Source organism: Sinocyclocheilus rhinocerous, unplaced genomic scaffold, assembly GCF_001515625.1.
Source record: "Sinocyclocheilus rhinocerous isolate Xijiao unplaced genomic scaffold, SAMN03320098_v1.1 scaffold1719, whole genome shotgun sequence".
NCBI lineage: Eukaryota > Metazoa > Chordata > Actinopteri > Cypriniformes > Cyprinidae > Sinocyclocheilus > Sinocyclocheilus rhinocerous.
In genome coordinates, this window is record NW_015664048.1 from 654,024 (window position 1) to 669,901 (window position 15,878).

A 15,878-nucleotide genomic window follows, 5' to 3' on the forward strand; every position below is an offset into this window, starting at 1 on the left:
AATCAGAATTTATATATATATATATATATATATATACATATAATATTAATAAAATGAAAATATGTAATTAAAAATAGATTATTTTAAGTAATATATATATACATTTACAGGGTTCCTACACATTTTCCATTTTAAAATTCCATACTTTCCAGACTCAAATTTCCAAACCTAATTGGTTCATAGAGCATTATTTTCAGCATTATATTTGGTATATAGTACAGTCATCTGTAAATATTTTTTATTTTTTCAGGGTTTAAAAAAACAACAGTCTTTTACATGCACACAAGAATCTTTTTTGTTTGCATGGGAATTTTTTGCATGCATACACATTAGTTTCTAGTTTTATATAACCTATTTCCTTTGTGCATCACTGCCATCTTACTATGAATCAAACGATAGCATGGATGCACATGAATTAACAGAGATCTACTTGCTCAAAATGTGTCTTTTCTTATGGTAGTACCTCTAATATAAAGGCCTAATGTCTAATTGAACATCTCTGTGGTGGCGGAGAAACCATGACACAAAATGTGCTGATGGCATAAAATTTGCCAAGTTCAAGAGTCTATGAAAAAGACTGGTACTGTAAAAAAAGTGTTTAAAACGTGGCTTTCGTTAGGGCAGTATGCCATATTTCATGGCCTTAGGTCTCTTTAACGCATACTTTGAGGAGGACAAACACATTGTGAAATGGGCTGATGGTGCAATAGGTGGCTCAGCGTGCGTTGTCCTAAATGCTAAGTTTAATGGTTTCTTGTGCGCACATAAAAGTCTGTATATATTTTATTTTTGCAGAAGTCCTTGAGGCTATGTAATACAGTGCTAAGAATATTGTGAGAAGAAACCCAAAAAGCTTATGACCTGCATTTTGCATAATGAAAAGTGCACTTTGAATTCATTCAGTCGTATTTTGACTTTGATGTCTTACACAATACATTTAAATTCTTAATTTTCTATTATAGAAAAAACTAAATAGGGTAATATTTATAAAAAAATAAAACCTATCAATGATGCAGGAATATAAAATATTTAAATGACTTTAAACAAATATGGTGATTTATCAAAAATATTGATGATATATGTGACCCTGGAGCACAAAACCAGTCGTAAGGATCAATTTTTAGAAAATGCTGAATAAATAAGCTTTCCATTGATGTATGGTTTGTTAGGATCGGACAATATTTGGCTGAGATACAACTATTTGAAAATCTGGAATCTGAGGGTGCAAAAAAATCTAAATATTGAGAAAATCATCTTTAAAGTTGTCCAAATGAAGTTCTTAGCAATGCATATTACTAATCAAACATTAAGTTTTGATATATTTACGGTAGGAAATTTACAAAATATCTTCATGGAACATAATCTTTACTTAATATCCTAATGATTTTTTGCATAAAAGCAAAATGGATCATTTTGACCCATACAATGTATTGTTGGCTATTGCTACAAATATACCCCAGCGACTTAACACTGCTTTTGTGCTGCAGGCTCACATATTTGTGATGATTTTGTTGTTGTGTTGGTCTGAACCACAGAAGCTGGACGTCTCACCTGAACAACATTCACTCCGTCAAACATTTCTGAAGAGCTGCAGAAAATAAAGCATTCATTTAATCGAAACCTGCCAGATTCTCTCAGAAAACAGAACAGAAAACTGACTTCAATAGAATTATAGGATTGAAAATTCACTGTCATGAGCTCAGAGATCATCAGTCCATCAGAGATAAAAAATGGAAATAAAATGTTAAATAATAAACAAAAAAAAAAGGGGATGCACCGATATATCGGCCACCGATATTTATCGGCCGATTTTTGATTATTTTAAAGCCATCGGCATATCAGAAATAGCATGAAAAGGGCCGATACCGATGGTTTATTAATTAACTGCATGGAGACAATGAGTTGCATGCCTGTTGCATAATCCAACATTTTTCTCTGGGCAAAATAATTAACTACTTGCCAAAACAAAATAAAATCTGTTAGGGCTGCTCGATTATGACAAAAATCATAATCACGATTATTTTGGTCAATATTGTAATCACAATTATTTAAAACGATTATTAGTGGGCCATATGACCAAAACTTATATGAAAGATTTATTTAAAGATAGTGATATATATCAAATATATATGTTCTGTAAATAAGGTTGCTATGACATCTACATTTTAGAGACCAGCGAAATGTCACAATTCTCAATACCACAGCAGAACACCAGAGTAACTAATATTAGTTAAAACAACAACAACAACAAAAAAGGTCCTCAAAATTATTGAAAATAATTAAACTGTAATAAAAAAGCAAAGGAATACAATAGAATAAAAAATATACAAATGAAACAAACTGTGCTTTAAGTTTTTTTAATGCAAGTCTAAAGTATTCAGTTAACGGCCTACTAAAGAAATGGAATAACCTAATGTAAAATAAAACAGCATAGTCTTCACTGTAAGAATTAAACTTCCTTTGTTTCTTATTAAAGCTACAAAAGTCCTACAAAAAATAATTGTGTAACAGTAAAGTGCTCTTAAAGTGACAGCGGGCTATATTCCTGCTGCCGACTGTGCTTAATATTAATCAAACAACAAATGACACATTCAAAATCACTCACTGCTCTTGACTGAAGGACTTTTGTAGCTTTAATAAGAAAAAATAATTATGTAACAATTCTCAATACCACAATAGTCCTATTTTTTGTGATGACTTTACATGTCCGTGTTGTGTTCCGTCTCTGAGCGCATCCACAGTAATCTTCCCGAGGAAGCGCAAGTTCTTTCACGCTTTTAAAAACATAAATCAATCTAATCAATTTAAATAAATCAAGCACGTCCCGTTTTGCAAAAGTCTCGTTACATGATTTTACTGATTATGGAGGAACGAAAGAGCACTGCTGGAAAGGGGGCGCAATAATTGTTTTATCTCGATTACTGTATTTTCATAATCGTTGGAAATCGAAATCAAAAATGAATTTCGATTAATTGCACAGCCCTAAAATCTGTACAAAATATCGTTTGTCAGACGGCATAGTATGGCCAATGCAAACGTGACGCTGACACATCCAATGAGGGAAACGCCCGCGCTCAGCTGTAAATTCATCATAGGTAAGTCGCAATGGCAATGCGTTAGAGTTTATCCGAGGATATGTCACGAACCGCCAAGCATTAGGCCTACGTTTAAGAGAAAATGAATGGCAGGTAATATGCAGCTTTTTATTTGAAACCAGTGTAGAACACGGATTCACACAAGCTCACATCACGCACCTGCAGCGCGAATGGAGAAAACATAATAAAACTATATAGGGAATATATAGGCCTATACACAAAATACATTTCACTTAAATCATTAACAGATTAACAAAACGAAAGAAAAAAATTGTGCCGAGTTTGGATCATTGTAACGCGCTCTGAAGTTCACGGAAAGGAAACCGAGACGGCAGAAAGACGTTTTCTTTATTTTACAAAAGCGTTACAGTTTTGAATCACCTTGGTGACTCACACGCACATACAACATATTTTTGCTAACTTGACATCGCAGCCTGTTCATTATCAAAATAAAATACAGTTAAAGAAACATAAAAAGCTACACTGCTCAATTTAAATTGTTCGTAGTACAGTCTGTGCCGTTCAGCGTGACCAGCGCCTCACTGTGCTGTTATGTGAAGGATGATGTTTTACGTCGAAAATGCGAGTGAAGAACAAAGCCTAAAGTTTACATAGGAATAGGCATAATAATATTTTAGCATCCAGATACGTTGTGAATATGGAAACATTTGGATTCGTACAGAATTAGAGAGGTAGGCTTCAGTTTTGTTTTTAAATTAATTCGTTTTGGCTTACAACTTTAGAGGATTTGTTGTGGAGAGAAGGGAACTACAATAGCCTAATTGTGTTTGTAATGTTTGTAAATATTTTGGTTTATTTACAATATTTTAGCCTACATTATTTCTGAATGTAATAATAAAATGAGTCGAACAGCCTACTAATTTAGGCTGTTTTTTCCTCTCAAAACGCTTAAAGGAGTAGCATTTTTTTATCCATGCTGCAAACATTTTTAAATATCTTGAAAAATTACTTTAATGTCTTTAAAGCGTTGACAGTTTTTTCTTTTGTTTAATATAGTTGGTCAAAATCTAGAAAGGATGATGCTGTATTGGCTATGACTAAGCGCAAGATAGGCTACCAGATCAAGACCCTCAGGTTTTTTTTGTTTTGATTAAAGAATACTCTGTACTTTATAATTATTATTATTATTGGCAAAGAAAAAGTTTTAAAATAATGTTAATAACTGGTATTTTTCTACTCAAACCGGTTTCGGAGCCTAATACAGAGGAACGCAGGAACAGAAACGTTCAAATACTGATTCTGCTCGGAGTGAACCGATCAAATTTTTTATTTTTCATTTTTAAGACCTGCTTTATGCAATTGACCAATATCGGTATCGGTATCGGCCAATAGTTGTTTGCTAAAATCGGTATCCGTATCGGCCAAAAAAATCCTATCGGTGCATCCCTAGTAAAAACATTTTAAAAATATTTTATATACAGTACATGTACACATACAATTTTCTTTATATACATATATAAAAGTAGTAAATCTAACAATGTTTAATCTTCTTTTTCTGAATGATGTAACAGAAGACATTAGAATTAGATTCTTCACTTTCCTGTTGAATTCATGTTGTCATAAATACACACACCGTCACTCATATAATGTATACAGAGGACAGTCCTGCAGAATTATGGGTAAAAAGGTTAGAGGAAATCGCCCATTAAGTTAATGATATGAGCAATAACCCAACACCTGCTCCTCTCAGACACAACACCAGTTATTTTTCATTTGTTCACACATGATTTATTTCTTATGAACTGCATTGTTAATCGGATGTCCGCTGTATGTGTGAAGACAGATCGAGTGAAACACACACCAACACCTCCACTTCCTCCAGTAACAAAGCATTAGTACAGGACGGTTCATGTGCGGCTCACATGATTCACTCCTGATTCACGTGATTCACTCCTGATTCACATGATTCACTCCTGATTTACGTGAGTCAGGAGTGTATCATGTGAATCAGGAGTGAATCAGGAGTGAATAACGTGAATCAGGAGTGAATCAGGAGTGAATAACGTGAATCAGGAGGAGTGAATCATGTGAATTCACTCATGATTCACTCATGATTCACGTGACTCATCACACACTGTGAGCCGAACATGAAGCGTCTCAGTAAATCAGAACAGTGAGGACTCATGGGTAATCACACAGCATCATCAATACTCTCGTATGCAGATGAATTATGTTTTATATAAATGTCTGTTTTCAGCTCTGTTCCGAAACCTAGTGAGCCTCTCGCTGTCTACATAGGCAGCACCCTACTGAGGAACAGAACCTCAAATGACTAATCTGAAATGATCTACATGGTTCATCTGAATTCATTTGCACTATTTTAACAATACTGTTTGGTGTCAAATGAAATTTAAGCACATTTATAATCATTGTCTGCCATCATTTTTGACTCACTGAGCTGAATGCAATGCGTGCTGGGTTACATTAAATGTAATAAGTTCTTTTGGAATTTTACTGTGTTTATTGCCGTTACTCAGTGTTCCATGGTTAAAGTCATACAGGTAAAACAAAAAAAAGGAAAAATAAATTAAACATGAAAAAATATATATTTTTTATATTATATAAATATAAATATTTATGTATATATTTATTTATTTAGACATGAAACAAGAAAGTTTACTGTGTTTATTGCTGTTACTCAATGTTCCATGATTACAGTCATACAGAAAAAGAAAAAATAAATAAAAAATTATATATATTTTTTTTGATAATTATATAATTGTAAATATTTATTTATCTATGTATTTATTTATAACTTTAGACATGAAACAACAAAGTTTACTGTGTTTACTGCTGTTACTCAAAGTTTCATAGTTATACAGAAAAATAAATATAAATAAAAACACAAAAATGAAATAAAAAAATATTTTATAAATATACATTTTTGTTTATTTGCGTATAACTTCATACATGAAACACTGACCCGCTTTTACTGCTGTTACTCAATGTTTCAAGGATAAAATCATACAGAACATTTTATATGAATATTATATATTTATTAGACATGAAACATTGAGTAACAGCGGGAAACTGCAGCAAACTGCTGTTACTCAATGATTAATTTCTAAAGTTGTATGGAAAGAAAGGAGACAAATAAAAACATAAAAATATATTTTATGAATATTATAAAAATAGAAGTATTTATTTACTGACTTGGGTATAACTGTACACATGAAACACTGACCGGCTCTTAAAGTTGTTGTTTTTTTTTTTACTAAAGCACTGAGACTGAGCAGGAATATTTTCTATGTGTGTGTACATACACACTTTGTTATATGTGACCCTGGACCACTAAACCAGTCACAAGGGTCAATTTTTCAAAATTGAGATTAATACATCATCTGAAAGCTGAATAAACCATCTTTCCATTGATGTGTGGTTTGTTAGGATAGGATAATATTTGGCTGAGATACAACTATTTGAAAATCTGGAATCTGAGGGTGCAAAAAAATCTAAATATTGAGAAAATCATCTTTAAAGTTGTCCAAATGAAGTTCTTAGCAATGCATATTACTAATCTAAAATTAAGTTTTGATATATTTACGGTAGGAAATTTACAAAATATCTTCATGGAACATGATCTTTACTTAATATCCTAATGATTTTTGGCATAAAAGAAAAATTGATCATTTTGAACCATACAATGTATTGTTGGCTATTGCTGCAAATATACCTGTGCTACTTATGACTGCTTTTGTGCTGCAGGCTCATATATATATATGATACGAACACACTGTTTTTAACTCTTTGATGCTGGAATTATTAAATCCCAAAGGATAAAAGAACATTATATAATGATGTATGTAATTCTGCCTTAGAATTCTGCCAAAAGCTTAGTATTAAAACGAACAGTCCTTCATGTCAGAGCATCTCTCTGATGCATTAAACTCGAGGCTGAGCTCAGTGTGTTTGGGAGCAGAGAGCCGCGTGATTGGCTGTGTGATTGGCCGAGCCCGGTTGTGATTGGCTGATTAGACTCACGGCGAGAGGATCGGCGGTGAAAGCGGCGACACTATTCCTCATCTCGTTCTCACTGCCGCGCAGAGGAATCAGAGACACGTTACCGAAGCGAGCGTCCAGCGGCGCAGAGCGACTCGCTGCACGAGATTTTAACCACTCCGCTGGCCAAACACGACCTCCGTTCTGACAGAGAGAGAGAGAGAGAGATGTAAATACATGCAACACATGCAGCATATTTGCTCCATCAGGCTTTTATGGCTCATATAGTCTGATACAGTGAGAATATGGAGGAAAAACAGCTCAATTTTATTCAGAGACTCAAACTGAGCAAAAATGAATTTGCTGCATATGCTGATATTTCTGATGAAGAAATTCTGCTGCTTGTGATGTAAATCAATGAGATGTTTCTAACAATAGAGCAGATACTGACATAAAATGATAGAAATATCAGTCGTCTCTATATCTCCAGTAATCTGTCTCAGTAAGATGAGATTGAAATGCTCCAAACATATAATGCAGTGATTGAGAGCTGAAGAAATAAAGGCTCTTCAGAAGATGTGAGATGTTCTGGAGGCTTGTGAAGATCATTCCTCCGCTGAGGAACAGTGAAAGTAAAGCTTCTGGAAACAAACGCTCCTCAAAAGATCCTGAGGATCAGATTTGAGACTCTAAAACATGATTGATGGAGAATCAAGTAAAGCTGAGCTGCTTCAGTCCAGTAAGTGTTCATCTGGAGATATTACTGCAGTTATTCTGACCTTTACTTGATCAAAATCAGTCAAGATCTGACACGAGAAGCTCCAGCTGAAGCTGGACGTTTGTACAATTACACTAAAAGAGCTTCGACTGGATAAAAAAACTCGAAACTATCAGAGACAGAAGACATGGAGGAACAGGTTTAACAGAAGAGTTTGATCATTTAGAGGGCTTCATGTATCAAATATGCTTTATCAGGCTTGTTGACATGATCCTCTCAGACTGACCTGTATGCTCATGAAGGTAGCGAACCATTCCCTCATTTCATTCTGTGTGTCACAGCAGAGATACCTGAGAGAGAAACACATCAAAACACACAGAGACAATGTTTATGTTCCTTTAGAGGTTAAAGTCGCAGCACATTAACATTATTTACAGAGAATATAATGGATACTGACACATCTGAGAGAGTGTGTGTGTGTGTGTGAGTAAGTGTGTGTGTGTGTGTGTGTGTGTGTGTGTACGGGTTTATATATCCTGGTGGGGACTTAAACCTGACTACTGACTACTGTGTGAGTAAATGTGTGTGTGTGTGTGTGTGTGTGTAAATTGTGTGTATATGTGTGTGTGTGTGTGTTCTCACCACTGCTGTCTCTCCTGCTTTTCCTGTTTCTCACTTTCATAGATGACTGTGAGACCCCAACTACAGACAGACAGAGATTAAAGGGTTAAACAGCACTCAATCTTTAATTATGAAACTCAAATGCAGCTGTAAGTCGATGATATAAAGAGCCAGAGATTATTGAAACGGGATTTTTTGGTCTGATTGGCTCTGAGATGCTGTAAATGAATCTGACCTGATCATTCTCTACACTGACGTCTCTTATCAAGCAGCTCATCACAATATGATTTAAACACTTCACAGCTCAAATAGAAGAAACTAGACGATTCATGTAAGAGCTTTTAAAAGCACATTTGCTCCTTTAACCCTATTAAAGCCTGCTGTTTATCCTTTAGTAATGATCTTCACAAGCCTCCAGAACATCTCGCATCTTCTGAGGAGCCTTTATTTCTTCAGCTCTCAATCACTGCATTATATGTTTGGAGCATTTCAATCTCATCTTACTGAGACAGATTACTGCAGATATAGAACGACGACTGATATTTAGATCGTTTTATGTCAGTATCTGCTGTACTGTTAGAAACATCTCATTGATTTACATCACAAGCATTAGAATTTCATCATATAAATATCAACATCTGCAGCAAATTCATATTTTTGCTCAGTTTGAGTCTCTGAATAAAATTGAGCTGTTTTTCCTCCATATTCTCACTGTATCAGACTATATGAGCCATAAAAGCCTGATGGAGCAAATATGATACTCAAAAAAACTTCCTTTTCAATAAATTGTTCCATTTCAAAATATTATAATTTTGTCTTGGCTCACACTGACACCTGCTGGTCAGAAATCACAGCACAGCTGCATGTTGCATTCACCATGTCAAGATTTTATTTGCAAAGAGCTTTCCAAAATATTAAACACCCTACATGATATTGATGTCATGAGCACATCTGACATGCTGTCTAGTTAGAAAGCTCATTAGGGTTCAGTAGAGTTTTCAGATTCAATTCGTAATTCAGATTTATTCTCACCATGTTGGTGGACGGAGCTTCTTTTTAATGCCGTGATAGACTTTTAGACACTTGACGGGCCACTCTCTCTCTGGACGATTACTCTACAGAAAGAGAAAGAGAAAGAGAAAGAGATAAACCTACTGAAACATACACTCACTCACTCCGTCTAGAGCCCAGAACTACAGGAAAACCACCACCTGAGAACCCATTAAACCAGAGCAAAGGAGAGCAGTGAACACTAAACCTCTACCTACACACACACACACACACACACACACACTCACACGCACACACTCACACACACTCACTATCTGTACTCACACACTGCAGCTCTGGGCTTTGCAGCTTTTGTAGATTCTGTGTATGAGAGTTTCAAAGTAAAACATCAATCAAACAGCCACTCGTTTGCTCACACACGCTAAGATTATTATCATTTACTAAAACTAAAACCATAAATAAAATAAACTTTAACTGAAATAAAATAAAATACACAAAAAACGCCAAGGCAACATTTCTTATTTTCATTTAACTTTAACTTAATGTTCTAAAATACATCAAACTGGCATGAAAATAAAATAAAATATAAAGTTACTACATCAAAATGAAAAATAAAAACTAATTCAAAATATCAATAAAACTATGATAGTATTTATTTATTGTTTGTTTGTTTAATGCCATATCAGCAGCAAAGGCTATGTTCATGGCAAAATCAACAGTATTATGATAACAATATCATTTCAATAGAACGTTTGCAATAATTAAAAAAAAATTCTTAAAAAATAATTAACAAAAATATACATACTAAAATGACAACATTATTCATTATATACAATTTTTCAATTTAACGTATGACAAAAATTCTAAAACTATTCCCAGAAAAAAACTTTTTAAAAATGTTTTCTGAATAAAAATGTTGTCCATGTCATTTAAAACTGGGGTCATTCTATGTTTTACACTTTTTACATATTTTTTTTATAAAATTCTTTTTATATAAATTTTTTATTTTTTTCAAAATTTACATGCATTTTTTTTTTTACATAAATCACAAAATGGTTTCACTTCCCCTTTTAATAAATATGAATGAGTCTTGAGTGACCAATTCGACATCTCGTACATATGACCTGGTCATATCTTCTTTCAAAATAATAATAATTAACTGGGTTCACCTCATATAGTTTGTTTTACATGCATTGATTCCACTGCATTTAACTGTCAGTGATACTAAAATAACACTGTCAAACACTGACTATGTTTACATGCACATCAAATTCAGCTTGAGGTCTATAGTTGGATTGCAGCCATACTCTGATTATGATGTTTATACACACACAGGCATCAGATCATTTCTGTATACTTGACTGCTGAAGTCTGCTGATATGGATTTTCTGAATGTGTTCACATGCAACACATTTCTACTGAATCAGACGGTCATGTTTACACGAATCAGCACTAATCAGAACATTGCAGAATTCCATTTAATTTCGGAATATTGATGTGCATGTAATCACGTCACATCACTGACATCAATGTCCACCTGATGAATCTGAATCAGCTGATGTTTATTTGATGAGAACTATTACTCATGTCACAAGTGCAGAGGTCAGAGAGCAGGTCATTCACATTCTGAGGATCAGAGATGCTGGACAATGACCACGTTTTTGGTGCAAATAATGTTAGTGAAGGTTTAAAGTCGCCTTAAGGAAGGGGTTTTCAAACTGTGGGTCGCACAAAGTCACTTGGCTGCAACTAAATTCGCGTTTCAATGACACACACACACACTCACACACACACACACACACTCACACATACACACACACACTCACACACACACACACACACTCACACATACACACACACACTCACACACACACACACACACTCACACATACACACACACACTCACACACACACACACACACTCACACATACACACACACACTCACACACACACACACACACTCACACATACACACACACACTCACACACACACACACACACTCACACATACACACACACACTCACACACACACACACACACTCACACATACACACACACACTCACACACACACACACACACTCACACATACACACACACACTCACACACACACACACACACTCACACATACACACACACACTCACACACACACACACACACTCACACACACACACACACACACACTCACACACAGTCACACTCACACTCACACACACTCACACACACACACACACTCAACTCTGCATGATATAGGCTACCAACATTAATAACGAATTGCAAAATTCTTAGTTTTTAAACATGCGTTGTGTGTTCTGAAGCGCGGGCGCGCACGAGTTGTAACAACAGTGAGGGTCTCAGAGCGACGTCATTATTAAAAGGCTGGGTCCGCATTATTAACGAGAAGAAACTCGCTCACTTCACTGCGCTGTATTCTGCATGAGATTGCATTACGCCGGAAAATTCAAATGTTATGAAAACTGTTTCAGGTAGCCTATGTTCATTCATTTCTATCGTCTGTTTGAACTCGGCGCCGTTTTCGTTCCTTCATATGCATTTGGCTGCCTACTAATAAGGAAACAGTGTGTAAAAAGCATTTCACATGTACGGGGTGAGCGGGGCACAAATGCAGGGTTAATTGTAACACTACATGATTTTAACATGTCCACACGCTAGCATAACAAAATTTACAAAATTATTTCCTTGCCATATCATCTCTATATAAAGAAAAATGTGCCAAAGTTCAAAAATCTTTTGAAGATATTGCTGAACATTTATTTAACCATTGCAAAAGTAAATTTCTGACCGAAGTAAATTCGTCATCTCGGTGTTTAGTGTTTATTTAAAATGAGACACATCTGTTTATTATTTTTACAATTACTTCACACTTGTTTTAATCTCCAAACTGTTTTAGATAGTTCTGCTTCGCTTCTTATGCTTTGCTAATTTCTGCACTGAACCCCGCGATGAGTTTAACAACACTAGCAGCGGATTACAGTTCATATACGCACTGTAGTGTGCGTGTTTTTACTTTTTATGGACATGTGTCATAGACTCATTAACGTCTGTAAATGAAGAAATTAAAACGTAAATATGACCCTGGAGCACAAAACCAGTCATAAGGGTAAATTTTTCGAAATTGAGATTAATGCATCATCTGAAAGCAGTAGTGAAATTTTACAGTTGTACTACTGTATAAAATAAATTGGTTATTTTTCTTAAATACTTAATTTCTGCCATATTAAACTTAATTAAGATTAAGCTTAAAGTAATGTCAGCTGTTTTTTGATCCTAAATATTTTGGTGGGTCATGAAATAGATTATACTTGTCTAGGTGGGTCGTGGAATGGAAAAGTTTGGGAACCCCTGACCAAACACACACAAACATCATTACATATTCTCAAACAGACAACATAATGAACACACTGCACATGCTACATGATCTACATGAGCACATCATAGACTTCTACTGCTTCTAAATGAATTAGAATAGTGTATTATATTCTCAACCAGGCATCCAAGGTCCACTAGGGGGCTTCAATTAACTTCCAAAGGCCTCAAGATGACTTAAAATGATTTAAAATAAAACAAAACAAGCATTAAAATGTGCTAAAACAACTAAAAAATATATTTCTAACATTTTAATTCACCCTCTCAACAACTGTTTTTTTTGTCTTTGAATAACCAGGATTACAACAACCTTGAAAAAACTTCATTGAAATTAATCAAACACCAAGGTCATTTCTATAATGAATATACATTCTGGTTATGCCAAGCTCTAAAATATTCTATCAGGTAGAAATCGTAGGTGACAGATATTTTTAAAAATCCTGATCTTTAATCACAAATAAACTGGAAAAGTCTTACACATCGACTGGTTTAAAAGTGAAGGAAAACATTTAGCTCTTAAATCCTCCGCAATCCTGAAACTTAAATGTACAGAAACTATGAGTCTATAAATCAAAACTACCAAAAAATTGCCATTGCAGCAGATATTAGCCTTTATTGAATATTGTTGTAGACAACAGTGAGTCTTGGAGTCAAATGGTTGAGAAGCAGTGTTTATCGATTAACCCACTTACATTTTGCATTAAAACATTCTATTTATGAATAGTTTGTCCTAAATAAATCCACACTCATTTCTCCCCAAACTCAAACCCAGTCTCTCTTACCCAGATAGACCAGCATGGCCTCCATGGAGAAGTGCTTCTTGACCAGCAGGTGACTGTCGGTGCCCAGAGAGTGAAAGATGGGCAGCACTTTCTCCAGATAGTGCAGCGGCCGCTCTGACACACACACACACACACACACACCTGTGAGCCACTGCGTTACTGTGACGTGTGTATGACGGGTAAACGGTGTTCTGTGACTCACCCAGTTCTTCCTTCTCGTACACCTCAAAGCAGCACCAGTAGTCTTTCTCCTTAACGCTGATTTTCCGTCTGTCCAGAATCTCAAAGGTCAGTTCTGCTGCCGTCATCGTGGCAGGAATCTGGAGGTCAAACGTGAACATTTATACACGTGAACATGTAACGATATTATCAGTATCGTGATATCGCGATAGCAAAACTGTCTCGATATTATCGCGGTCACATGACGATATGAAACAATTATTTAAACTTCTTATTGTAACATGAAAGGGCTTTAGAGTTGTGTTTTGGGTCATTATGCTTTGGCACAGTATCTGTGAAACTAACTCAAACCGAAAGCACAATATGCTTCATCTCTTCATCAAGTCTGTTTCAAAGTTTTCTTAGTTAAGAACATGGGATGGAGCTCTTAATTTTGACTCTCAAAGTGCATTAGATAAAATAATTTGTCTTTAAAATGTACAAAATTTTCATTTATTTCCAATTCTTCATTTGTCTTTTTTTTTAAATATCACAATAAATATTGTATCGTGGACTTCATATTATCGTATCGTGAGATTATGATATCGTTACATCCCTAAAAAACACTGATTAACGTACTTGTGCAATGATACTATCAGTCGTATTCATCATGCAAATGTAATGCAGGACACATCTCCTCTACTAAAAGCATTTTTAAAATACAATAAAAATTCCCCACTGACTTCATATGTAAGCGGGTCCTTGATATTGTTCAGATTTTTGACAACAGCAAGACCTTACAGCAGGTTCAAAGGTCAAACGCACCTTTACATGCTGTTCGGCTGTTTCCTTCTTCTCCTCCAGGTAAACTGTACAGATAAAATCACCACTGCCCTAAAACACACACACACACAAGCCACAAATAACAAACCTGCTAAATAAATAAACCAGAGTTTTGCTATAATATGCATAGAGATCTGAGTGTTTCAATGTGTTGCTATGCTGTTGTGGGTGATGCTATGTGGTTGCTAGGGTGTTGTGGATTAAGCTATGTGGTTGCTATGCTGTTGTGGGTGATGCTATGTGGTTGCTAGGGTGTTGTGGATTAAGCTATGTGGTTGCTATGCTGTTGTGGGTGATGCTATGTGGTTGCTAGGGTGTTGTGGATTAAGCTATGTGGTTGCAATGCTGTTGTGGGTGATGCTATGTGGTTGCTAGGGTGTTGTGGATTAAGCTATGTGGTTGCTAGGGTGTTCGGGTGGTTGCTAAGGTGTTGTAGGAGATGATGTAAGTGCATGGTTCAAGGTTCTCCTTTAATGTGATATTTTTTGGTGAGGAAACTGCAGAGGGTTAATGATTCCACTGAAAGCTAATAATTAATTAAAAATCCTAAAAATATAAAATGAAAAAGCAAAATAAAACACTTATTTCAAAAATGTATATATATATTTTTTTTTCCAGAAAACTGGAAACATGCAAATGTGTTAAATTACTGAAATATTATCTTAAAAACAAAAAAAACTTGTTTAAATCACTAAAACTATCTAGTTCCTTCATGATTTCGCAATTAGAATGAATGCAAATTTAACTCATTCCTGTAGTATTTGTGGCACCTTGCATTTTTCTCTTATTTCTGCAATTTTTCCACAAAAAAACAATATTGGCTAATCAAAATCCATAATTCTGATCCCAAACAAATTGATCAATATTTTCAAGTGATCTCTCCAAATTATTCCTTCACAGCTTACATTTGTCTATTGTCTTTCCAGCCTGTTCAGGGACACGACCACGACAGATTTCAGTCATAAAGCACGACATAATTTACAGAGAACTACTCTCACTGTTTACAAATCCATAATGATTATTGGAGAGTTTTCACTGCAAATTAACATGAAAAATTCTGCATATATACATTTTTGAGAAAAGCTGCAGCAAATTCAGTCATTTAGGGTTACAAAATTCAGAAAAAATTTCCAACAAATGGAGTGCAGTGATGCACGACTTAGTAAACAGCACAATAATTGTAACTCTTACCGTTCCTGCTTTAGGCGTGAGGTTGTCTCTGAGCTTTATGATGTATGTGATCTCATCTAACTGCTTCTTCAGCTGCTGCTCGTTTACCTGCAACCCACACACACACACA

At 35.1% G+C, this 15,878-nt stretch overlaps 1 protein-coding gene across 1 annotated transcript in view; it reads right to left on the minus strand.

The window, feature by feature from the left end:
* Positions 1 to 1,550: 1,550 nt before the first annotated feature.
* Positions 1,551 to 15,878, minus strand: part of LOC107729594 (arf-GAP with Rho-GAP domain, ANK repeat and PH domain-containing protein 1-like) — a gene marked incomplete at its 5' end in the record, with an annotated part of 23,681 nt that continues 9,353 nt past the window's right edge. The window contains 10 exons of the mRNA XM_016540175.1: positions 1,551 to 1,588; positions 7,098 to 7,259; positions 8,060 to 8,123; positions 8,416 to 8,475; positions 9,427 to 9,509; positions 9,730 to 9,765; positions 13,563 to 13,690; positions 13,779 to 13,896; positions 14,561 to 14,629; positions 15,770 to 15,856. Of these exons, the coding sequence (XP_016395661.1) occupies positions 1,571 to 1,588; positions 7,098 to 7,259; positions 8,060 to 8,123; positions 8,416 to 8,475; positions 9,427 to 9,509; positions 9,730 to 9,765; positions 13,563 to 13,690; positions 13,779 to 13,896; positions 14,561 to 14,629; positions 15,770 to 15,856 (825 nt within the window). The remainder of the gene's footprint in view (positions 1,589 to 7,097; positions 7,260 to 8,059; positions 8,124 to 8,415; positions 8,476 to 9,426; positions 9,510 to 9,729; positions 9,766 to 13,562; positions 13,691 to 13,778; positions 13,897 to 14,560; positions 14,630 to 15,769; positions 15,857 to 15,878) is intronic.